General features: G+C 38.4%; 2 protein-coding genes across 2 annotated transcripts in view; one reads left to right on the top strand and one right to left on the bottom strand.

The window, feature by feature from the left end:
- Window positions 1-10012, bottom strand: part of ccdc117 (coiled-coil domain containing 117) — a gene marked incomplete at its 3' end in the record, with an annotated part of 20607 nt that extends 10595 nt beyond the window's left edge. Inside the window, exons 1-4 of the mRNA XM_079577952.1 lie at window positions 9990-10012; window positions 9784-9930; window positions 4058-4108; window positions 394-642 (exon numbers count right to left, since the gene is read on the bottom strand). Coding sequence (XP_079434078.1) covers window positions 394-642; window positions 4058-4108; window positions 9784-9920 — 437 coding nt within the window. The 5' untranslated portion in view covers window positions 9921-9930; window positions 9990-10012. The remainder of the gene's footprint in view (window positions 1-393; window positions 643-4057; window positions 4109-9783; window positions 9931-9989) is intronic.
- A 3098-nt stretch (window positions 10013-13110) lies between these two features.
- On the top strand, window positions 13111-25345 carry tcn2 (transcobalamin II; the record flags this gene model as incomplete). Its single annotated transcript, XM_079577824.1, has 10 exons — window positions 13111-13118; window positions 13303-13388; window positions 15714-15915; window positions 17969-18153; window positions 20442-20591; window positions 22500-22684; window positions 22767-22941; window positions 24004-24184; window positions 25030-25148; window positions 25218-25345. 10 exons carry the CDS (start codon window positions 13111-13113, stop codon window positions 25277-25279), a joined length of 1353 nt encoding a protein of 450 aa, XP_079433950.1. The 3' UTR covers window positions 25280-25345.
- Between the last annotated feature and the right edge of the window lie 410 nt (window positions 25346-25755).

Below are 25755 nucleotides of genomic sequence, written 5' to 3'. Positions count from 1 at the left end.
CTGAATTTTTGTCATTTTTTTGCTGATTTTTGTCACTTTTTTGCTGATTTTTTGTCTTTTTTTGCTGGATTTTTTTCATTTTTTGGCTGGATTCTTGTCATTTTTTTTGCTTAATTTTTTTGCTGGATTTTTGTCACTTTTTTGCTGGATTTTTGTCACTTTTTTGCTGAATTTTTGTCACTTTTTTGCTGAATTTTTGTCACTTTTTTGATGGATTTTTTTTTAAAGGCAACAAATAATCGTTTGAATAATCGTGATTTCAATTATGACAAAAATAATCATGATTATTATTTTTTTCAATAATCGAGCAGCCCTAGATGAAACGTCTATAAATAGGAACATAAACGCTCTCCTGCTCAGTCACACCTCCTCCTCCTCCACATCTCCTCGTACCTGTCCTCGATCTCCCGCAGCCTCCTCTGAGCCGCCTCCACCTCCATGAGGACGCCGTGGGCGGAGGGCGTGCTGGCGGGCAGCGTGGGGGCGGGGCAGGGCTGAGGCGGGGCCGGGCCGGGGGCGGGAGGGCGTCCCCCGGAGGAGCAGCTGTCCACGCCGGGTCCCTCCACTGATGGATGAGGAGCACAGCTGTCCCACTGCTCGCCCTCAGTCTGCATCAGGCGCCGGCGCTTGGCACTGCACACCCTGAACACACAACCTCCACTTTAGAAGCTTTGATTCTGCTGAGAGAACAACTCAGCTTCTCCAAACACGCTTTCAAATCCAGACAACAGTGTGTAAATATATGGTGTTAAATCAACAATCCAGAAATCTAATTCAGGTGTCCCACAAGGGGCGATATTGGGCTGTTTTGTTTATACATAAACGATTAATCGGAAATCTGCATAAACACCGGCTGCCACAGAGGCGACACAATCATTTATAAGGAGCAGATTCCCCTAAACAGACCTCAGACCTCAGACCTCAGACCTCAGACCTCAGACCTCAGACCTCAGACCTCAGACCGAGGGCGAGTGAGGTCAGGTGCTCTTCCAGGATCCGTGTGCAAAAAGATTCATTTGAAAAAGAAAAAAAGTGAACCGACTAATAAGTAAATAGTGAATGAATTAACAAAAGTGGACACACGGTTCAATTGTAAGAAATTATCATTAAACATAAATAAAACCAAATTTATTGTATTTCGCTCAAATAGAAACAGGAGAAATCTTGAAAATGTATCTCAATAAACAGTGTAAATATTGAAAGACTAAACTGTTTTACATTTCTTGGAATTCAAATTGACGAACACCTACATTTCAAAAATCATATTGATCATCTTGTTAAAAAACTATCCAAATATGTTGGTTTATTTTATAAATTGAGACATTTTCTTCCTCTTGAGGCACTTTTAATCTTGTGTCGTTCCCTTTTGGACACACATCTAAATTACTGCAACGTGATCTGGTGCAACACATTCCCCAGCTTTATTTTGAAATCACAAGCCCTTCAAAAGAAACCATTCCAGCCGTCTCTGGGGCCAGAAAAAGAAAAGCATGTTACAAGTTTTCTGTCATTTTATGTTTGCATAAAAAAATATATAAGTGAAAATGTCTAAAATGACCCTTTCTACTAAAGAGCCAAATATGGCTCCAGTTATGGTCCCGGTATTTGGACGCACTTGGACACCAGGGGGCGCCTTCCAACCCTCTCAGTGTAGATGTGAGTTGACTTTCTTCAGAGTGAGACTTTAGGTCAGACATGAGTGACAGTAACATGAGGCTAAACACAGTGAGCTCTTTGTTTCCAGTAAAAAGACTGAGGCCTCATTGCTCTTCAGGCACAGACTGAGAAGTGAAGAAGGAAGTCATGGAGCTTCTGCTTTAGACAGAACTTCAGACTTCTGCTGTAAGTGGACAATTCTGAAACTGAAGTATGTAGTAAATAAATCATGAAATGAAAGTTCTAATTACACTTTTTTTTAAATCACACAATTAATGCTTACGCCGAATTTACACCAGAGGAATTACAGCGCGTAAGTGTTGTAGTGCAGCACACGCGCGTCACTTTTTTCCACTCTAACCTATCATGATGTTTACACTGGCATCGTTAGACGCGCGTCGGACGGGCGTGTTGACGCGAGGCTGCGCCTACATTAGAATGGAGTTCTAATTCGGACGCGTATACGCGGCAAATTCCGAAAATTTAGACGGGAAAATGGTACAGTCTTTCAAAGTAAACTACCGACACCCTGTCAAAATAAGTTTTCTGGTTCGAGGTTCAATCATATCATACTCATCTTACAAGAAACGAGAACAACAAAATCTAGAAAACACGCTAGAACAAAAAATAAAACAATTATCTCACAGATATTCCACAAATCCTAATGAACAATTACAGAAGGAAATGAACGAAACTAAAATCCAACTAGAAAAAATTATCTCCCATAAAACCAACTTTATTATTCAGCAGCTGAAATATGAACAATTTCATTATAATAACAATAACAGTAAACTATTTGCAAACCTATTACAATATAAAAAGGAAAAAGCAATTATACCATCAATACAAGATCATTCTGGCATCATAACACATGATCCACAAGAAATTAACAATATTTTCCTACAGTATTATACCAAATTATATTCTTGCAACAATGCACCAGACACAGCAGAAATAAAACAATTCCTGAGTAATCTTAACCTCCCAACACTCACATCGCAACAAGCAGATTTATTAGAAACACCATTCACTACAAGAGAAATATATAAAGCCTTAAGCGAAATGCCAAATAATAAGTCGCCAGGACCAGATGGATACCCAGCCGAATTTTACAAACATTTCTGGGACATTCTTGCTCCACTTTTCATGAGAGTAATATGTTTTGTCTTGTCTCTTTTCTTTTTCTGTTTTTTTTTTTCTTTTTCTTTTCTTTAAATGTATTGTGTCCTCTCTGCACATCTGTAAAATATGCACTTTTTGCAATAAAAAAATAAAAAAATAAAAAAAAAAATAAGTTTTCTGTTGATTTTTCGAAGTTCACAACACGCGGCATCCTTGTGTTTGTGATGGACGACGAAAAGTGGAGAAGTACAGCACACTTTACGATGCTCAACACAACTTTTACAAAGACAACGTGAAGAATATGCCGTCTCCTCACTTCTTCTACCATAAGAAGAAAGGCCAAGGTGCTCCTTCTACTCGACGCTGATTCTATAAATAAATGCACAAGCTGAGCAAAGTAAGCTAAAAACAAAAAAAGCTAATCATTTCATGAATTGGCGGAGCTCGATGTACGACTTGCAAAACGTATGATATATCATGAGAAATGTTATTACTCACCCATGTTATAGGCAAAATGATCCCAAGTGATTTGGGGAAGAGCAGAGACACAGGCGGAGCTTTAGCTTACGCGCTGTAATTCCTCGGGTAAATTCGGCGTTATAAAGGTTGAAGAAATATCCATATACTTTATCTGCTGTAGGTCATCTGTGTCCGGTTCCTCTGAGTCATGGTGCACCACGACTCAGAGGAACTGGGACAACATGACTCTACAGCAGATACTAATGACAAGGGTTTGCTTTTGTAGAATGAGAGTCATTAATATTTAAGTAATATTTTACGAAGGAAAACTTGAATCTCAAGCAGGAGCTCCATGACTTCCTTCTTCACTTCTCAGTCTGAGCCTGAAGAGCAATGAGGCCTCAGCCTTTTTACAGTAAATAAAGCGCTCACTGTATTTAGCCTCACGTTACTGTGACTCACGGTGTCTGACCTACAGTGTAACTCTGCAGCCAATCAGATCACAGAGACTCAGAGTGGGCGGGGCTCGAATCAGCACCAAATGCCAAGATCTAAGTTCTAAGAATAAAACAACTAAAAATAATAAACCCAGTGTAGAAAGGATTAAATAACAAGAGAGAGAGCCAGACTGAAATAAATAATAACCATGTACTCACAAATAAACAATCGAGCTGTTACTTTGTTCTTACAGCCGGACCTTTATGTTGAGTTCAGTGTTGGGGAAGTTACTGTAATATATTCTACATTAGTTTCTAAACTGTAGCCGAGTTACTTTTGACAAAACACAAACTGAAAATGGTTAATATATGAAATGACTTACTCGTCGTCCCCTCTCCGCCGGTGTTTCCTCAGACACCTCAGCTCCCACGTGCTGCTGCTGCTGCTGCAGAGAAGAGACATGACAGTTTATAACAGTATATAATAGTATATATGTCAAAGGACTTGACTCGAGTCAGACTCCAGTCGCAATTTTCGGGACTTGAGACTGACTTGACCAAAGCTCCAAAAAGACATGACTTGGACTTGAGGCCAGTGACTCTCAATGACTCTCAGTGACTTTATATCATTATTTATTTTAGTGAAACTGTCAAAAGATCAGGATTCATTTTGTAAAAGCGGCTCATCTTTGTTTACACGATGGTGATTAGCCACATGCGTGTTCGGTTTCCCCACGGAGCGTCTGATCAATACAGCGTGAAAAGGCAGGAGGAAAAACCACGTGTAGGGCTGCTCGATGATTGAAAAAATAATAATCACGATTATTTTTGTCATAATTGAAATCACGATTATTCAAACGATTATTTGTTGCCTTTAAAAAAAATCCATCAAAAACATGACAAAAAAACATTAAAAAAAAGACAAAAATCCATCAAAAAAATGATAAAAAATCCAGCAAAAAAAGTGACAAAAATCCATCAAAAAAGTGACAAAAATTCAGCAAAAAAGTGACAAAAATCCATCAAAAAAGTGACAAAAATTCAGCAAAAAAGTGACAAAAATCCATCAAAAAAAGTGACAAAAATCCATCAAAAAAAGTGACAAAAATCTATCAAAAAAGTGACAAAAATCCATCAAAAAAGTGACAAAAATCCATCAAAAAAGTGACAAAAATCCATCAAAAAAGTGACAAAAATCCAGCAAAAAAGTGACAAAAATCCAGCAAAAAAATGACAAAAATCCATCAAAAAAGACACAAATCCATCAAAAAAGTGACAAAAATCCATCAAAAAAGTGACAAAAATCCAAAAATTAAAAATTAGAAAAAAAAAGTTAAATTTTTTAAACAAAAAAATAAGGTAAAAAACAAAAAACAAAAATAAGTTTAAAAAACAAAATAATAAAAAAATTATAAGCGATTTTTTGCGATTATGCTAATTTTGTAATCGTTTACTGTTGTAATCGAAATCGTAATCGAATTTCGATTAATTGCACAGCCCTAACCACGTGTTTCTTTGGATGCATTAAAAGTTTTCTAAAGACAGTGAAGAGGAGGAGATTTACGGACAGGAAAACGTTTGAAACAATGGGCTGGACCTAAAGCGCAGACGGAGCCTCCAGAACCACCATGTCAGAGCTGATTCATCTACAGGAATCTTGTTTCTTTTCGATGTTTTAAGGCGTTCACACAAAGTTTACAGCATTTCGTGGTTATTTTCTGCATCCGCCACAGCCCAGTGACAGCGGGACTGAAGGCTACGCGGAATCTACTTCGAGCAGGGGCGAATCCGAGTATACAGGGGCTGGGGCAGCACAGGGGAACCACTGACAGAAAAACTGCCAGAAACCAGTTTAATTTCATCGACTCAAATATTTAGTCTTAATTTTAGTCAAAGTGATATTTTTGTGACTAAAATTGGACTAAAACTAAATCAAAAGTTTCTCATGAGACTAAAACTGTGACTAAAATGTCCAGATATTTTAGTCGACTAAAATCAGACTAAATAAAAATGAAAAGGAGAGACTAAAATCATCCAAACTTGTATTGAGCGTCTGAAAGAGCCTCAGATCATGTAAATTCTCTGTTAAAGGATCAGCTCTGAGCTTTGTTCATGAAGCAGAGGAACAAGATTAAATATGATTATAATCAATATTATCAATGCAAAGTCCACTAAATTAGTCTTAAATTTAGTCGACTAAAACTAGACTAAAATTGAAGATTTTTTTTTTTGACTAAAACTAGACTAAAATCGAATTACATTTTCGTCAAAAGACTAAAACTAAATTAAAATATGTTGTCAAAATTAACACTGCCAGAAAAACTGCCAAGAGACCAATAAAAATAAAAAATATTATTTTATATTTATCTTTCAGAGTGCAGGAAAACCCCCCTTCCTTAGAATGCTGTCCCGAGTAATTTTGTACATAGACTGGAGCATTTGAAATATATGTATTTTGAATTTGAAACAAAAAAAACACACACAAAAAGATGACAAAAAAGTGGCGAAAAAATGACAAAAAAAAAGTGAAAAAATGACAAAAAGTGAGAAAAAAAAAAGTGAAAAAATGACAAAAAAACAAAAAAAAGTGAGAAAAATATAATGACAAAAATGTGACGAAAAGTGGCGAAAAAATGACTTAAAAAAAGACTAAAAATGGGTAAAAAAAAATGACAAAAAGTAACAAAAATATGTCAAAAAACTACAAAAAAACACAAAAATGACAAAAAAGTGGCAAAAAAATGACGAAAAAATTGGTTAAAAAAAACAAAAATTGACAAAATTGTGACGAAAAGTGACAAAAAGTGAGAAAAAAATGACAAAAAAATTGGTAAAACAAAAAATGACACAAATTGACAAAAAAAAACAGGACGTGAGGGGAAAAGATCCATCTAGATGAGTTTTGTAGACCTTATCTTTCAAATAAGGCGTTACCCTGGCCTACAGGATTTGGGTAAAGCTGAACTGGAGAAAACGCTCTCGGTTCAGGCGGGTGTGAAGAGGTTAAGACTAAAGAACTACACTGACTTCCTGTTGTTCCGTTCGCCTCCGCTGTTGCATCCTGGGTAATGTAGTTGTAAACACTCGAAGACGCTGCATTTAAACATATGACCTGTGTTTTCTGCCAGAGCAATTTTGTACATAGACTGGAGCATTTACAATATATGTATTTTGAATTTGGTGGCGATTAAATATTAATTAGACTTTTAATCCCAGTCCATGAGATTTTAAAAAGTTTGATTTTAGCCTAAATTACAAATCGCTGTATCATGAGAAAGCACTTGTTATTTTCAAGATTAAACACATTTTGAAAAGTACGCTGGCGTTTGTGACTTGACTTGACCCCATGACCGATTGACTTGGACTTACTTGAGACCAAGGCCGTGGGAACCCAGGGTGCTGAGGGCGCTGCAGTAACCCAATATTAACTGCAATATTAACCCCTTAACTCCCGCCTGAACCGAGAATACATTTTCTCCAGCTTTATCCCAATCCAAAAGCTTCTGGGAAAAAGGTGTGAAAATAGCAACAAAACTGAGACGAAAACAAGGATGGAAATGTGACAAAAGTGAGAAAACATTGACGAAAAAATGACAAAAAATTTACAAAAAATTGAGAAGAAATGGATGAAAAAGTAAAAATGTAAAAACATGTAAAATGTGACAATAATATGACAAAAAAACTACAAAAATACACAAAAATGGGACAAAAAAATGACACAAAAATGACAAAAATGTGACAAAAATATGACAAAAAATGACAAAAAAATGACAAAAATATGACAAAAAAGTGGCGAAAAAATGACAAAAAAATGGAAAAAAAAATACAAAAAAACAAAAAAATGACAAAAATGACAAAAATGTGACAAAAAATGACAAAAAAATGGTAAAAAAAAATGACAAAAAGTGACAAAAAAAAATGACCAAAAAATGACAAAAAAATTGGTCAAAAATATGTCAAAAAACTACAAAAAAACACAAAAAAAGTGACAAAAAATTGACAAAAAAAGGGAGAAAAATTTTACGAAAAATTGAGAAGAAATGGATGATAAAGTGATGAGAATTTAACAAAAAAATGCGAATAATATGACGAAAAAGTCACGAAAATTTGACAAAAATGAGACGACAGCCCAACAAAAAAAGTGATGAAAAAAAATCTGACGTGAGGAAAAAGATCCATTCAGTTTTGTAGGTCTTTCAAATGAGGCATTACACTGGCCTACAGGATTTGGGTAAAGCTGAACTGGAGAAAATGCTCTCGGTTCAGGCGGGAGTTAAGAGGTTAATCAATAGGATTTATGCACAGAAAAAGTACTTTGGGGGTACATTTTGCCCCTCAGCGCCCCCTAACTAAAACATCTTCCCACGGCTCTGCTTGAGACTTGGATTTAGTGACTTCCTACCCCCTCTGTACGAAAAATTGAGAAGAAATGGACGATAAAGTGAAAAAAAAAAGTAAAATGTGACAAATATATGACAAAAAATATGACAAAAAAGTGGCGAAAAATGACAAAATGTGTCAAAAATATGTAAAAAAAAAACCTAAAAAAACACACAAAAATGTGACAAAAAAAGGTGAAAAAAATGACAAAAAATTGGTTTAAAAAAATGACAAAAATGTGTCAAAAATATGACACATAAATGACAAAAAATATCACAAAAAAGTGGCGAAAAAATGACAAAAAGTGACAAAAAATTACAAAAAAATGACAAAAAAGTGAGAAAAATTTTACGAAAAATTGAGAAGAAATGGACGAAAAAGTGAAAAAAAAAGTCAAATGTGACAAATATATGACAAAAAATATGACAAAAAAGTGGCGAAAAAATGACAAAAATTGGTTTAAAAAATGACAGAAATGTGTCAAAAATATGTCAAAACAGTGACAAAAAATGACAAAATATGTTACAAAATATGACACAAAAATGACACAAAATATCACAAAAAAGTGGCGAAAAAATGACAAAATGTGTCAAAAATATGTAAAAAAAAAACCTAAAAAAACACACAAAAATGTGACAAAAAAGGTGAAAAAATGGCAAAAAAATTGGTTTAAAAAAATGACAAAAATGTGACAAAAATGACACATAAATGACAAAAAAATATCACAAAAAAGTGGCGAAAAAATGACAAAAAGTGACACAAAATTACAAAAAATTGACAAAAAAAGTAAGAAAATTTTACGAAAAATTGAGAAGAAATGGACGAAAAAGTGAAAAAAAAAAGTAAAATGTGACAAATATATGACAAAAAATATGACAAAAAAGTGGCGAAAAAATGACAAAAAATTGGTTTAAAAAATGACAAAAATGTGTCAAAAATATGTCAAAACAGTGACAAAAAAATGACAAAAAATGTTACAAAATATGACACAAAAATGACAAAAAATATCACAAAAAAGTGGCGAAAAAATGACAAAATGTGTCAAAAATATGAAAAAAAAAACCTAAAAAAAACACACAAAATGTGACAAAAAAAGGTGAAAAAATGACAAAAAATTGGTTTAAAAAAATGACAAAAATGTGTCAAAAATATGACACATAAATGACAAAAAAAATCACAAAAAAGTGGCGAAAAAATTGACAAAAAAAGTGAGAAAAATTTTACGAAAAATTGAGAAGAAATGGACGAAAAAGTGAAAAAAAAGTCAAATGTGACAAATATATGACAAAAAATATGACAAAAAAGTGGCGAAAAAATGACAAAAATTGGTTTAAAAAATGACAAAAATGTGTCAAAAATATGTCAAAACAGTGACAAAAAATGACAAAAAAATTTTACAAAAATGTGACGAAAAGTGACAAAAAGTGAGAAAAAAATGACAAAAAAATTGGTTGAACAAAAAATCACTTGTTATTTTCAAGATTAAACACATTTTGAAAAGTCGACACTGGCGTTTGTGACTTGACTTGACAAAAGCTATGACTTGACTTGAGCCCATGACCGATTGACTTGGACTTACTTGGGACTTGGACCTTCACGACTTGGACTTGACTCGAGACTTGCATTTAGTGACACTATACAAACCTAAAAGTCCCCCCCCCCCCCCCCCCCCTCTCACGTGCAGATTATTCCCTCTGCAGCAACAACAACAGCATCTGCAAAAACTCACGTGCAGAACTCCCCCTTGTGCGGGTGCGGGGGGGCGATTTGGGGTCCCAGGTCAAACTCCAGCGGGCTGGGGGGCACGCAGAAGGGGTACATGGAGGGCAGGAGTCCCATCTGACTGACCGGGACAGAGTGATGCATGCTGGACCTGCGGGCACGTGCGACAATGAGAGCCGTGAAAACAACACGAGCTTCACTTGTTTCCAGACCTGCAGCTGTCACGCCTCCTCCTCCTCCTCCTCGCGGGGTTTCGCGGTTCCGCAGCTCGCGCGCCCTCGTAGCTCACTTTTCTGACGACACTTCGGAGCAAACGCGCATTACGAGCTCACGGTGAACGTCTCGGGGCTGTGGCGGCGGATGAAGCTCCGTGCGCCGCCTGGGAAGCGTCTGGCCTCGGCTGCAGCGACACAAGCGCCTCTGAGCTCCAGGAACAACTGCGCAGTTCAGGATGAGCGGGTGCATCATGGGTAATGGAGTCCGCGTCACGTCTTTACACAAACTGATCATGTGCTGTTTGAATTATACATAAATAAATAATGGTTTTGTTTTGTTTAACCGCTTAACCTGAACCGAGCACATTTTCTCCAGTTTGGCTTTACCCCAATCCAGAAGCTTCTGGAAAAAAAGGTGAGAAGATGGCGACGAAACTGAGACGAAAACAAGGAGGAAAATGTGCAACAAAAAAATGGCGGAAAAAAGGACAAAAAATGGTTAAAAAAAAATGACAAAAAGTAACAAAAATATGTCAAAAAATTACAAAACAAAAAAAAGTGACAAAAAAATAATGACAAAAATGTGACGAAAAGTGGCGAAAAAATGACAAAAAAATGACAAAAAATGGGTAAAAAAAATGACAAAAAGTAACAAAAATATGTCAAAAAAACTACAAAAAAACACAAAAATATGACAAAAAAGTGGCGAAAAAATGACGAAAAATGACGAAAAATTGGTTAAAAAAAATGACAAAAAATAACAAAAAAGTGACAAAAAAGTGGCGAAAAAATGACAAATGTGACAAAAAATTGGTTAAAAAAAAGACAAAAAATATGACAAAAAATAACAAAAAATGGGGAAAAAATATGACAAAAAGTAACAAAAATATGTAAAAAAACTACAAAAAAACACAAAAATATGACAAAAAAGTGGCGAAAAAATGACGAAAAATGACGAAAAATTGGTAAAAAAAAATGACAAAAAAGTGACAAAAAATTGGTTAAAAAAATGACAAAAAGTGAGAAAAAATATGTCAAAAAATTACAAAAAAACCAAAAAAAAGTGACAAAAAAATAATGACAAAAAAATGACAAAAAGTGAGAAAAAACATGTCAAAAAAAAAAAAAAAAAAAGTCACCAAAAAAATGAGAAAAATGTGACGAAAAGTGACAAAAAGTGAGAAAAAAATGACAAAAAAATTGGTTAATAAAAATGACACAAATTGACACAAAAAAAAAAACAGGACGTGAGGGGAAAAGATCCATTTAGATGAGTTCTGTAGATCTTAGCTTAGTTAAGACTAAAGAACTACACTGACTTCCTGTTGTTCCGCTCGCCTCCGCTGTTGCATCCTGGGTAATGTAGTTGTAAACACTCGAAGGCGCTGCATTTAAACACATAACCTGTGTTTTCTGCCAGAGCAGCTGCTGCTTGAATCACAAATCCACCAAAGCGACATTATCTCACTGTTACCATGAGAAACGACTGTTATGTTTGACTAAAGGAAGGTTTGGAGCAGATTAAAGGACTACACCCACTTCCTGTTGACAACACTACGTGCGCCAGCGCCGTTAAAGCCGCAGTTTGTTACATCTCAATAACGAGTCATGTGACAGTGAAGCTTCATAGGCAGATCCGTGGCTTCTCCTCAGTCCAGTCTGCGCTTCATCTCAGCAGGTAACATCTCCTTCCCGCGGGTTAAACCTGTTATTACTGACTCTTTTTGCTTTAGTAATAATGTGTTTCTGTGTCTCCAGGTGAAGGACCATGTTCAGAATGCTCTCCCTCCTCGTGCTCGCCGCGCTGGCCTCGTCTCGTGCCTCTGCAGAACCTTGTGGTGAGTTTTCTCTCGGTTTGGAAACTTTTCAGCTGGATTGTGTAGAAGATACTGAGCGCGTGGAGTGCTGTGCAAATACTTTAACCCCTTAACTCCCGCCTGAACCGAGCACTTTCTACAGCTTTAGCCCAATGTAAAAGCTTCTGGGGAAAAGGTGTGGAAATAGCAACAAGACTGAGATGAAAAAAAGGATGGAAATGTGAAAAAGGTGAGAAAAAAGTGATGAAAAAGTAACAAAAAATGGACAAAAATGTGACACAAAAGTGAGAATAATTTGACAAAAAAATTGAGAAAAAATGGACAAAAAAGTGAGAAAAAATTGACAAAAAATTGACGAAAAATGTGACAAAAATTTGACGAAAAAGTGACAAAAAATGGACAAAAATTTGACAAAAAGTGAGAATAATTTGACGAAAAAGTGAGAAAAAACTGACGAAAAAGTGAAAAAAAAATGGAAAAAAATTTACAAAAAGTGAGAATAATTTGACCAAATCTTGAGAAAAAATGGACAAAAAAGTGAGAAAAAACTGACGAAAAAGTGACAAAAAATTGACAAAAAATGTGACGAAAAATTGAGAAAAAATGGACAAAAAAATTTACAAAAAGTGAGAATAATTTGACCAAATCTTGAGAAAAAATAGACAAAAAATTGAGAAAAAATGGACAAAAAAGTGAGAAAAAACTGATGAAAAAGTGACAAAAAATGGACAAAAAATGTGACGAAAAATTGAGAAAAAATGGACAAAAAAATTACAAAAAAGTGAGAATAATTTGACGAAAAATTGAGAAAAAATTGAAAAAAAAGTGGGGAAAAAACGGCCGAAAAATTTACAAAAAATGGGAAAAAAAATGACAAAAAGTGATAATAATTTGACGAAAAAGTGACAAAAAATGGACCAAAAAAATCGAAAAATTTGTGGAAAAAGTGACAAAAAAGTCACAAAGATTTGACTAAAATGAGACGACTGCCCAACAAAAAAAGTGATGAAAAAATAAAAAAAGATTTAGTTTTGTAGGTCTTTCAGATGAGGCGTTACACTGGCCTACAGGATTTGGGTAAAGCTGAACTGGAGAAAACGCTCTCTGTTCAGGCGGGAGTTAAGAGGTTAAAGTGCAGCGAACAGCTTAAAGATGAGATGCTTCTGACTGAACACATTTATTCATTTACATTATTCTTTATCTTGATCATGTTTTTCTGCTTTGCTTTTTTATTACGCCACAACGATCAGGAAATCCTGTTATTGAGCAATTCTTCATGTGGAAACCAGTGATTTTGCAATGATGTCCCGGTCAGAGCGCTCACATTCTGCTAATCCTGTAAATGATACATAATAGAAAAGACAAAACGAAGAAGATTAGCTTTCCAAAGTCCCCATGCTTTGTCCTGAGCAGGAGGGACAGACTGTGACATCTGACCGGACGCTGTAAAGTCTCTCCGTCATCAGAATGTTCCACTTTGACCTGTCGCTTCAGGGACTTTGCTCTTCCTCCTGTAAAGACGAGCGATGACGAATCCCTCGGTCGTTTCCAACAGTTACTCAATGAAAAGAACCGTCCTGGTACTGGTGTGGTGCTCTGGGGGAATCATTATAAAAGTACAATCCAACCCATTTTTATCCTACAAAAGAAAGCGTTTAGAATAGTCAGATTATTATTCCCCAACAAATCATGTGTTTATTACATTAAAAACACTAAAACTACACGACTTAGTTGATCTTGGCACAGTTATTGTTTTGTATAAGGTTCATAACCATGAGCTTCCTGAATGTTTAAAGAAAGGTTTAAACCCAGAGAGACTGGCTTTAATCTCAGAGGAACTCATACTCTGCAAAAAGTGGATTCTAAGCAAGTAAAAAAGGTCTTACTTTAAGAAATAAGTTCTTATTTTTTCCCTAAAAAGTAATAATGTTTTACTGAGCAAAGTTTTCTTGAGAAAAAAAATATTATTTTAGGAAATAAAATCTAGCCATTTCAGATAAATTTACTATAAACATGCTATTTTTTCTTGTAACTGTTATTATAAGAAAAACTAAGATCAACAACTCTTAATGTCAGAACTGCTTCTCACAGAGAGATAAAACATTCCATTCTTTAAAGTGGGCGGCTCGGTGGCACAGCGGTTAGAGCCTCAGCTTCACAGCTCGAAGGTCCCGGGTTCGATTCCCACCAGGACGGGGCCTTTCTGTGTGGAGCATGTTCTCCCCGTGTCTGCCACTAAAAACATGTACAATAGGTGAGTCTGACCATCAGCCTGGCTCCACATCATGGAGACGGGTCTCCGGGAAATACTTTCCTTAAATATTAGTATTTATTAAGAACATTTTGCTCAAAAATGTGAGTCATTTAGAACATTTTACTTAAATCAAGCAACATTTAAGTAAAATATCCACAATTTTTCCCTAAATAAGAATGTTTTCCTTAAATTATTCCATTTTCTGAGGACATTTTGCTTAATTTTAGTTTTTTATTTGCTTAAATTTAGTGTTTCTTTCTTGTTTTATGATGAGAAAAATATTCTAGAAAAAATAATTCTTAGCAAGAAAAAAATGCTGACCCCATTGGCAGAATTTATTCCTTAAAACAAGACAAACTGTTTTCCTTGTTTTTAGTCGGGTGTCAGAAAAGTGCATTTGGAACAAACACCAAATCCAGATGTGTCTCAGTCAGAGGAGGAAACGTCTGGAATATTCTGAATGACGCCTTAAAAAACTCCTTAAACGCTTTCAAAAAAATGTTCAAATCTAATGTAATGAGCAGTTATAAGGCACTAGCGCTAACTCACATATAAACTCTCCTGTGTGCACTATATCCTGTCTTTACATTACAGTATTGATTGATGTGTGACTTGTGTGAATTAATTTTGTAACTAATTGATACAGAAACATAATCACTTTGTCCTCATCGTGCAGACGGTAAAACTGCTGTAGACTCTAAGTTACTATTAAGTTGCAAAACCCTTTTCAGTTGTTGTTTCTGTGTTTTCATGTTTTGTACTTAATCGTGTCTGTGTGAAGATACTGACTGAAATAAACTAAACTAAACTAAACTAAACTAAACTAAACTTCCTTTAATATTAGGAACACTCAAAATAAACTTCTCTCTCTCTCTCGTCGTGACCAAGGCTGTGGGAACCCAGGGTGCTGAGGGCGCCGCAGCACCCCCTGGTGGACAGTTTGTGAACTGCAGGCAATATTAACCCCTTAACTCCCACCTGAACCGAGCACATTTTCTCCAGTTTGGCTTTACCCCAATCCAAAAGCTTCTGGAAAAAAGGTGTGAAAATAGCAACAAAACTGAGACGAAAACAAGGATGAAAAAGTGACAAAAAAATGACAAAAATTGACAAAAAAAGTGAGAAAAATTTGACGAAAAATTGAGAAAAAATATACAAAAAATGACAAAAAATATGACGAAAAAGTGAGAAAAAATATACAAAAAATGACAAAAAATGGACAAAAAAGTGAGAAAAAATGGACGAAAAAGTGATAAGAATTTGACAAAACAATGCGAACAATTTGACGAAAAAGTGACAAAAAAGTCACGAAAATTTGACAAAAATGAGTCGACTGCCCAACAAAAAAAGTGATGAAAAAAGGAAAAAGATCAGTTTAGTTTTGTTGGTCTTTCAAATGAGGCGTTACACTGGCCTACAGGATTTGGGTAAAGCTGAACTGGAGAAAATTCTCTCGGTTCAGGCGGGAGTTAAAAGGTTAATAAATAGGATTTATGCACAGAAAAAGTATTTTGGGGGTACATTTTGTCCCTCAGCGCCCTCTAACTAACATATCTTCCCACGGCTGTGTTATAATGTGTGTCTGGTTTTGCTTCTTGTGCCGTGACTCTAACATCTGGTTTTGTTTCTTCTTCGGTTTTGTTTGTTGCAGACAGTGTGTCGAACAGCGAGCTGCTGCTGTCCCTGAACAAGGCCCTGCTGGGCTCCGTGCAGACCCAGGGGGGGCCGACCCAGGGGGGGCTGCCTAACCCCAGTGTGCACGTGGCCCTGCGCCTGTCCCCCCAGCACAGCCTGAGCCACGAGAGCGCCCACCTGCAGAGGCTGACCAGCCGCCTGCACGGACACATCCAGAGGTCAGGACACGTCGGAGGAGAAACTCGTATGGAATTATCCACTTAAAGGAACAGGCCACCGTTTCTACATACTGAGATATGTTCTTACCTGAGCTGTGACGAGTTCTTTAGGACCTGTCTGATCTTCAGTCACGTAAACACAGCACAGACGGCGTTAGCATTCAGATTTGTTTTTTCATCAATTTTGGGGGCTTTTAAACTAATTTTTGTAACTTTTTTGTAAAATGTTTGTAAATTTGTATCATTTTTTTATCACATTTTTTCCACTTTTTTGTTATTTTTTGGTAAATTTTTTTGTCATTTTTTGTAACTTTTTTGTCATTTTTTGTAAATTTTTGTGACATTTTTACCACTTTTTCATCATTTTTTTCCCATTTTTTGTCCGTCTTTTGTCAATTTTTTTTATCACATTTTTGCCACTTTTTCGTCATTTTTTTGTCAATTTTTTGTAATTTTTTCGTCAATTTTTTTGAAATTTTTTGTCCGTTCTTCCCTTTACTGTGTGGATGCCAAACTACTCCTGGTATTATTACGCCTTACAATATAGTCCCCCCTTTTATCCGCTTAGAAAATCCACATCGTTTAATTGTGTGTAATTATACTTTGTAGTGGAACACTTCACGTAACCATATTTAAATAGGGAAAACGTGGAAGAGCTTGGTAGCTTCTATCTTGACCTGTTTTGGAGCTATAGAGGAGAGAGGGAGAGGCTAAATGCTAACGCCGTCTGTGCTGTGTTTACGTGACTGAAGATCAGACAGGTCCTAAAGAACTCGTCACAGCTCAGGTAAGAACATATCTCGGTATGGAAAAACGGTGGCCTGTTGCTTTAACGTTTCAACATTTAAGACTTCTGTTTCTAAATGATCATTGTGGGATAAATAGTAGGAATCAGGAATCTCTCATTTAGTTTATAAACTTATATACGTTTTCACAGGTAAATTTTATTACTTATTGTAATTATTTAAAGGGGGGGGTATTCTGCAAAATGGACTTTTTCAAGCCTTCAATCATGTTATTCTGTCACTCCCTCATTAAAAACATGGCTGAAGTGTTGCCTTGGCACATTCACGTATTTGTGAGTAATCTGTAAAAACTCTGATGGCGGCCATTTTAGGGACAGGTTTGCCTGAGTCCTCCTAGGAACGCCCCCACCTCCTGGAGACGCCTCCGAGCTTTGGTCACCAGCCGAGTAACCAACCACTGCTCCTCAGCAGAACCCCCTCCCCACTGATGCCACAGACAGCGTGTGGAGGGGGCGTGTCTAAAGGCTCAGAGGTTCTTAAAGAGACAGAGGCCTATTTCAAGACATTCACTGCAGCCATTCAACTCTTTTTTTTTTTCAACTCACTTTTTTTTTAATCATTTCTTTTGTCACATTTTTGTCACTTTTTTTTTGTCTTTTTTGACAATTTGTTTTTGGAGATTTTTTGTGATTTTTTTGTCAATTTTTTTGTCTTTTTGTGATTTTTTTTTGGTCATTGTTGTTGGTCATTTTTTGTCCATTTTTTGTCACATTTTTTGTCATTTTTTTGGTCATTTTTTGGTCTTTTTTGTCAATTTTTTGTCGCATTTTTGTCATTTTTAAGTCATTTTTTTGTCAATTTTTTTGTTATTTTTTGTGATTTTTTGTAATTTTTTTTGTCATTTTTTGTAATTTTTTGTCATTTTTTGTGTGATTTTTTGTGTGATTTTTTGTGGTGTGGAGGGGGCGTATCGGAAAGGCTCAGAGGTTCTTAAAGAGACAGAGGCCTATTTCAAGACATTCACTACAGCCATTTTGAGAGAGACATTTTATACAAGGCAGTTATTCTAATTTACTGCATTTACAGACCAACAGAAGGTTTGTCATCATTGTAGTGTGATATAGACTGGTGCTGTGGGACTGAAAAAAGCAGAACACCCCCTCTTTAATACAGTCATTTCCAGCTGTTTCCTTTATTTTAGCTGCAATGTGAGTTAAGATAGAATAAAACATGTTCTTCCCATCCTGGCACTGTCCCGTAAGCTCTTGTTTTGATTTCGATCTTGTTTTGTTGTTGTCCCCCCTCAGCTCCCTCTCGGCCCCCTCGTCCCCCTCGTCGCCCTCGTCCCCCGGGCTCCTGGCTCTGTACCTGCTGGCCCTGAAGTCGTCCTGCTTCGACCTGAGCACGGTCACCTTCAGCGTGCGGGGCCAGAGCGACTCGCTGCTCAACCTGCTGAAGAGCGTCATGCAGAGGGAGAAGGAGGAGATCGGACGTACGTAAGCGCCTCGTAAAGCGGGATCATTGCACCGGCGCCGGGTTTTTTACGGGCTCGCCGTGTCGTAACCGAGGAACAGTCCCGTTGTGTAACCGAGCGGCGATTCTGCTGATCTGGCCCAAAGCGGCGAAGGTTCATGAGAGACACGTTTTTAGGGCTTTGTGTGGTCGGTTTATTTGCATTTTTGAAGCGATCGATCAATGAATCCACTTTATTTGTACAGCACGTTTAACGTCTTAACTCCCACCTGAACGGACCCCATTTTCTCCAGTTTGGCTTTACCCGAATCAAAAAGCTTCTTGGGGAAAAAAGCACAAAAACAGCCACAACAAATGAGAAGAAAACAAGGATGTAAACGTAACAAAAATGTGACAAAAAGTGACAAAAATTCAACATAAATGTAACAAAAATGTGACAAAAATTCAACAAAAATGTGACAAAAATGTGACAAAAATGTGACAAAAATGTGACAAAAATGTGACAAAAAAGTGACAAAAAAGTGACAAAAATTCAACAAAAATTCAACAAAAAATCAACAAAAAATCAACTAAAAAGTGACAAAAAATCAACAAAAATTCAACAAAAATTCAACTAAAAATCAACTAAAAAATGACAAAAACTCAATAAAAAAGTGACAAAAATTCAACTAAAAATCAACTAAAAAGTGACAAAAAATCAACAAAAATGTGACAAAAACTCAATAAAAAAGTGACAAAATTTCAACAAAAATGTGACAAAAATGTGACAAAAATGTGACAAAAATGTGACAAAAATTCAACAAAAATTCAACAAAAATTCAACAAAAAATCAACAAAAAATCAACAAAAATTCAACAAAAATGAGACAAAAATTCAACTAAAAATCAACTAAAAAGTGACAGAAAATCAACAAAAATGTGACAAAAATTCAACAAAGATATTACAAAAAGTCAACCAACCAGTGACTAAAAAAAAAAAGACAAAAACTCAAAGATATGACAAAAGCTCAACAATGAAATGACAAAAACTCAAAAAAAACATACAAAGGTGACACAACACAGCAACAACACGAGGAAAAAGGGTCTTAGCTTTCAAATGAGGTGTTACACGGGCGTTTAGCCAAAGAGGACTGAATGCATTTGGTTTAGGCGGGCGGTAAGAGGTTAAACAACAAAACGTTTCCAAAGTGCTGCACATAAGCTCATAAAAACTATTCATCAGAATAAAACAGATCAAAACAGATAACTAGAAATAAAACCAGATATAAAAAGCAGATTAAAACAGATAAATAGAAATAAAACGCAATAAAAAGCAATAAAGTAAAATAAAAGACACAGGAACACACAACTCAGAGAACTCAGTCAGAAACGAACATCTTCATTTGCTTTGTCGTTCAGAAAGATAATTGTCCTGAACAGACGACGAAAAGCACAGAAAAAAAACACATTTTTACCATAGTTTTTGTTTTGTTTTTTACAATTTTCACCCATTTTTCCAAAATATTGTCCAGTGTTTTCCATGTTTTTCCCCACTTTTTTGATTTTTCCCTCATTTTCAAGGTTACTTTTATTTTTCCCCACAATTTTCTCATGTTTTCCACATCCCTTGACAGATAAACTCGATATTGTGAATTTATCTTCCAAATAGGGCTGGGTTAAACAAGAGCAGTGTTGCATCAGAAAAGAAGCTAAAGGTTAAAAAATGTAAAAAATGAAAGTATCGAAAGGAGGAACCGAAATAAATCTATATCTTTAGATCCGAGTTTTGATGGAAGTGAATTTTCCTTTAATGCTGGAAAATTCCAGCACATTTTTTCCTGGAATTTTCCCCCTATTTAAAAAAAAAGCCCTATTTTTAAATTTATTTTTTTACACATTTTTTTCTTATTTTTGCCCCAATTCTTTTTTCGTTTTCCCAATTTTTCCCCTCATTTTTGCTAATTTTTTGTTACCAATGTTTTCCCCATTTCCCCCCTTAACGTATTCCCAACATTTTTCCTATTTTTGCCACAATTATTAAAAATTATTCCCCCATTTTTTGACATTTTACTTTTGTTCCACTAATTATTTTTCGGTTTTCTGGTTCTAGATCACAAATATTTCACTCTCAGAATCGAAAAAAGTGTAGTTCAGGCATCGCTATTGGAAACCAGGTATCGCTAAAGTAAAGTACTGGTATTGAACATTTTTTAAACACACAGCTGTTTCCACGTGATCTCGTTGACGATGTGTTGTCGGCTCTGACATCTCCTCATTCTCCCTCTGCTCTGTCTTTATTTCATTCTGCGCTTCCTCCTTGTTCCCACAGTGAGCCAGCACCACCGCCCTTCCTCCAACTACTACCAGTACTCCCTGGGCATCCTGGGCCTGTGTGTGGGCGGGGTCAGGGTGGAGCACCATGTTCTCCATAAGCTCCTGAGGGCCGTGGAGCAGGAGCACGGGCTGCTGCAGAGCGAGGGTGAGTCTCACACAAACTCTAACCATGTCCTCCATGAGCTCCTGAAGCCTGTGGAGCAGGAGCACAGGCTGCTGCAGAGCGAGGGTGAGTCCCACACAGACCATAACCATGTCCTCCATGAGCTCCTGAAGGCCGTGGAGCAGGAGCAGCTGCTGCAGAGCGAGGGTGAGTCTCACACAAACTCTAACCATGTTCTCCATGAGCTCCTGAAGGCTGTGGAGCAGGAGCAGCTGCTGCAGAGCGAGGGTGAGTCTCACACAGACCTTAACCATGTCCTCCATGAGCTCCTGAAGCCTGTGGAGCAGGAGCACGGGCTGCTGCAGAGCGAGGGTGAGTCCCACACAGACCTTAACCATGTCCTCCATGAGCTCCTGAAGCCTGTGGAGCAGGAGCAGCTGCTGCAGAGCGAGGGTGAGTCTCACACAAACTCTAACCATGTCCTCCATGAGCTCCTGAAGCCTGTGGAGCAGGAGCAGCTGCTGCAGAGCGAGGGTGAGTCCCACACAGACCATAACCATGTCCTCCATGAGCTCCTGAAGCCTGTGGAGCAGGAGCAGCTGCTGCAGAGCGAGGGTGAGTCTCACACAGACCTTAACCATGTCCTCCATGAGCTCCTGAAGCCTGTGGAGCAGGAGCAGACCTTAACCATGTCCTCCATGAGCTCCTGAAGCCTGTGGAGCAGGAGCTGCTGCTGCAGAGCGAGGGTGAGTCCCACACAGACCTTAACCATGTCCTCCATGAGCTCCTGAAGCCTGTGGAGCAGGAGCAGCTGCTGCAGAGCGAGGGTGAGTCTCACACAGACCTTAACCATGTTCTCCATAAGCTCCTGAAGGCTGTGGAGCAGGAGCTGCTGCTGCAGAGCGAGGGTGAGTCTCACACAGACCTTAACCATGTCCTCCATGAGCTCCTGAAGCCTGTGGAGCAGGAGCAGCTGCTGCAGAGCGAGGGTGAGTCCCACACAGACCTTAACCATGTCCTCCATGAGCTCCTGAGGGCTGTGGAGCAGGAGCAGACCTTAACCATGTCCTCCATGAGCTCCTGAAGGCCGTGGAGCAGGAGCAGCTGCTGCAGAGGGAGGGTGAGTCTCACACAGACCTTAACCATGTCCTCCATGAGCTCCTGAAGGCCGTGGAGCAGGAGCAGCAGCTGTAGAGCGAGGGTGAGTCTCACACAGACCTTAACCATGTCCTCCATGAGCTCCTGAAGCCTGTGGAGCAGGAGCAGCTGCAGCAGAGCGAGGGTGAGTCTCACACAGACCTTAACCATGTCCTCCATGAGCTCCTGAGGGCTGTGGAGCAGGAGCAGCTGCTGCAGAGGGAGGGTGAGTCTCACACAGACCTTAACCATGTCCTCCATGAGCTCCTGATGGCTGTGGAGCAGGAGCAGCAGCTGCAGAGCGAGGGTGAGTCCCACACAGACTTTAACCATGTCCTCCATGAGCTCCTGAAGCCTGTGGAGCAGGAGCAGCTGCTGCAGAGCGAGGGTGAGTCTCACACAGACCATAACCATGTCCTCCATGAGCTCCTGAAGCCTGTGGAGCAGGAGCAGCTGCTGCAGAGCGAGGGTGAGTCTCACACAGACCTTAACCATGTCCTCCATAAGCTCCTGAAGGCTGTGGAGCAGGAGCAGACCTTAACCATGTCCTCCATGAGCTCCTGAAGGCCGTGGAGCAGGAGCAGCTGCTGCAGAGCGAGGGTGAGTCTCACACAGACCTTAACCATGTCCTCCATGAGCTCCTGAAGCCTGTGGAGCAGGAGGTCATGAAGAAGGAGGAGGTCGTGGAGTATTAACTCACTTGTCACCCTCACATCTAACCTCTTCACATGAATGAAATGCAGGTTCAGACAGGTTTTCTTCTCAAAGCTTCCAGAGGTTGTAACATCTGTGGATTCCCTCCTTCTGATGCAGTGGGCTCCACAGACACGTTCGCCATGGCGGGGATGGCCCTTCAGTGCGTTAAAGACTCGGGGGCCCACGCTCTGAGGGCCCCTGAGCTGAACGCGGCCCTGACCAAGATCCAGCAGAAACTGTTGGCCGCGCGCAGGCCGGACGGGCACATCGGGAACCAGTTCAGCACCGGCCTGGCGGTTCAGGTACGGGGCCCGAACACCAGGATGATCTCTGACTCTGACCGTTAAACCAGCTGACCCTGTGCCCCCCCCCCCGCTGTCCCAGGCCCTGCTGGCGATGGGTCACCCGCTGTCCGAGTGCGCGGCGTCGATGGAGGCCATGAGGACCGACGCCCGGAACAGCCTGTACCAGAACCCCATGGCCCTGTCCCAGATCCTGCCCGCCCTGCAGCAGCGCTCCTACGTGGCCGTGCGGACCAAGCAGTGCCTCGCAGAAGACGGTACACGGGCACTGACTCTGCTCACCCGTTCATTCACACTGCAGTATTTAGTTATTTATAAACACAGGTGTCAGTTTGTTCCGATAAATGATGACAAATCTGTTAGTCATGGGGTTCCACAGGGATCAATTCTTGGGCCTAAATTATTTCTATATCAATGATCTTAAAAAATACACACTGGTATCTATGGTGTAAATGTGAACTAAACCAGAGCACACTTTGTTGGGAGAAACCTATCTAGACATTTGGGTAAAGACTACTTTTTCGAATATTTTTACTACACTATTAATGATGGAAATTGCTCTGTAGTTATTTATATCGTGACAAAATTTCAACAAAAATGTGACAAAAAATCAACAAAAATTCAACAAAAAATCAACAAAAATATGACAAAAATTCAACAAAAATGTGACAAAAATATGACAAAAATGTGACAAAAACTCAACAAAAATGTGACAAATATTCAACAAAATGTGACAAAAATTCAACAAAAATGTGACAAAAATGTGACAAAAATTCAACAAAAATGTGACAAAAATGTGACTAAAATTCAAAGATAGATTAAACATTTGTTTCTGAGCTTAAGCTGTCAATTATCTCCTGAACCTCAAGTGGAGTAATATTCTTAAAGACAAAAGAATTCTCCACAACAGAAGTATGTAAAGGGAAATCAAAGCGTGATGCTGAGGTTTCTGAGCAACAATTAGCCAAATGATCACTAAAGGCGTTAGGCAATTTTTGATGGATCTTTTACAGTAACATGATCATTTTTTAGATAATCACCCTGTTTCTTGGAGAATTTATTAGTAAGCAGATTTAACCTGTTCCAAACATTTTAGGATTATTAAAATCAGTGGATAAAGTATGTTTGCCTTTGCATTTCTTGTTTTTGTTGTACACATATATCTCAGTTTTTTGTCATTTTCGTGATCAGAAGAGTCAGAGGTTAGATGATATGTCTCCGTTTCTAAAAAGCCTGATTAAACGGCATTAATCCAGGGCAAATGATTTCCCCATTAGGAGTCAGCCCCATTGACTGACTCCTCCCCTGTGTGTGAGCAGACACCCTGGTGTTAGACCCTCCCCAGCCGGAGGTGGAGGTCCCGGCCCGTCCCAGAGTCCCCGTGTCTCTGTCGGTGGTGAACTCTGAGGGAGCGGAGAGTTCCTACAGCCTGGAGGTTCCTCAGGGGAGCTCTCTGCTGCACGTCCTGGAGCAGCTGGCCTCGGGGACCACGGGCTTCACGTGAGCTCCACACTCTCACGCTCTCACTCTCCAATCATCCCACTAACACTTGTTTTACCTCCAGAGGGACGACGGGAAGGGTTTATTAACCTCTTTACTCCCGCCTGAACCGATGGCATTTTCTCCAGTTCAGCTTTACCCAAATCCTGTAGGCCAGTGTAACGCCTCATTTGAAAGCTAAGATCTGCAAAAGTCATCTGAATGGATCTTTTTCCTCACAACATCACATTTTTTTCCATCTTTTTTGGGGGGGGGGGGGGGTATTCAACTCATTTTGTAACTTTTTTGTCACTTTTTTAAATCAATTTTTTTTCTTTTTTTCTTTTTTTGTCATTTTTTGTTATTTTTTTGTCATATTTTGTCATTTTTTTTGTCATATTTTCTTCATTTTGTCTTCATTTTTTCGTCAAATTTTTCTCAATTTCTTGTGACATTTTTGCCACTTTTTCATCCATTTTTCATCATCTTTTTATCAATGTTTTCCCACTTTTTTGTCACATTTCCATCATTGTTTTCGTCTCAGTTTTGTTGCTTTTTCACACCTTTTTTCCAGAAGCTTTTGGATTGGGGTAAAGCCAAATTGGAGAAATCGTGCTCGGTTCAGGTGGGAGTTAAGGGGTTAAACCAAACTACTGTTGTTCCTTTCACATGCACGGCTCATAAAACAATGTAAATGTATCTCCACTCCCTTTAAGATGAATTCTCACACTTAAAACCTTGCACAAAACCGATATTGTGATTTTCTCATTGTAATATTTGCTTCCCTCACTAATTATATTTGAATGTATCGTTACACAGTTGGTCATGACACGATTATCACTGACCCGAGTCGTTCCTGTGCTCAGGTTCACGAAGGAGTCCAGCCTGTGGGGGCCGTTCCTCAGCGTGGTGAACGGAGAACAGGCGCGCCAGAGCGACCGCAGGTACTGGCACCTGTCAGCAGAGGGCGCCGCGCTCACCCAGGGTCAGTAACATCACACCATCACACCTGAAGTAAAGAACATCCATGACCTGTTCCTCTGTGCGCCTGCAGGTATCAGGGACTACAAGGTGGAGACGCCTCAGAAGATCGTGATCAAGAACACCAGCTACTGAACTCACTGAGACAATAATTACAGTCAGTGAATGTCAGAGCGTAGGTTTTATATTAGAAAATAAAAGGTTTAATTCTGTTTATTTCATTTGACATGAAAATTAAATGTTTAAAAATGTATTTTAATAAATAAAAACAAGAAAGACGTGATTCTGATTGTTTTATGTGTCACTGACCTAAACACTCAACCTCTTAACTCCCGAGAACATTTTCTCCAGTTCAGCTTTACCCAAATCCTGTAGGCCAGTGTAACACCTCATTTGAAAGACCTACAAAACTAAATTGATCGTTTTCCTCACATCAGATTTTTGGATTTTTTTTCATCACTTTTTGTTGGGCAGTCGTCTCATTTTTGCCAAATTCTTGTGACTTTTTTGTCACTTTATCAAATTGTTCGATTTTTTTTTTTTCTTCATTTTTTTGGTCAAATTCTTATCACTTTTTCGTCAATTTTTTCTCCATTTTTCATAAAATTTTT

This window comes from Gobius niger, assembly GCF_951799975.1.
Source record: "Gobius niger genome assembly, chromosome: 1".
Lineage (NCBI taxonomy): Eukaryota > Metazoa > Chordata > Actinopteri > Gobiiformes > Gobiidae > Gobius > Gobius niger.
This window is presented reverse-complemented; position numbering and strand designations above follow the sequence as displayed.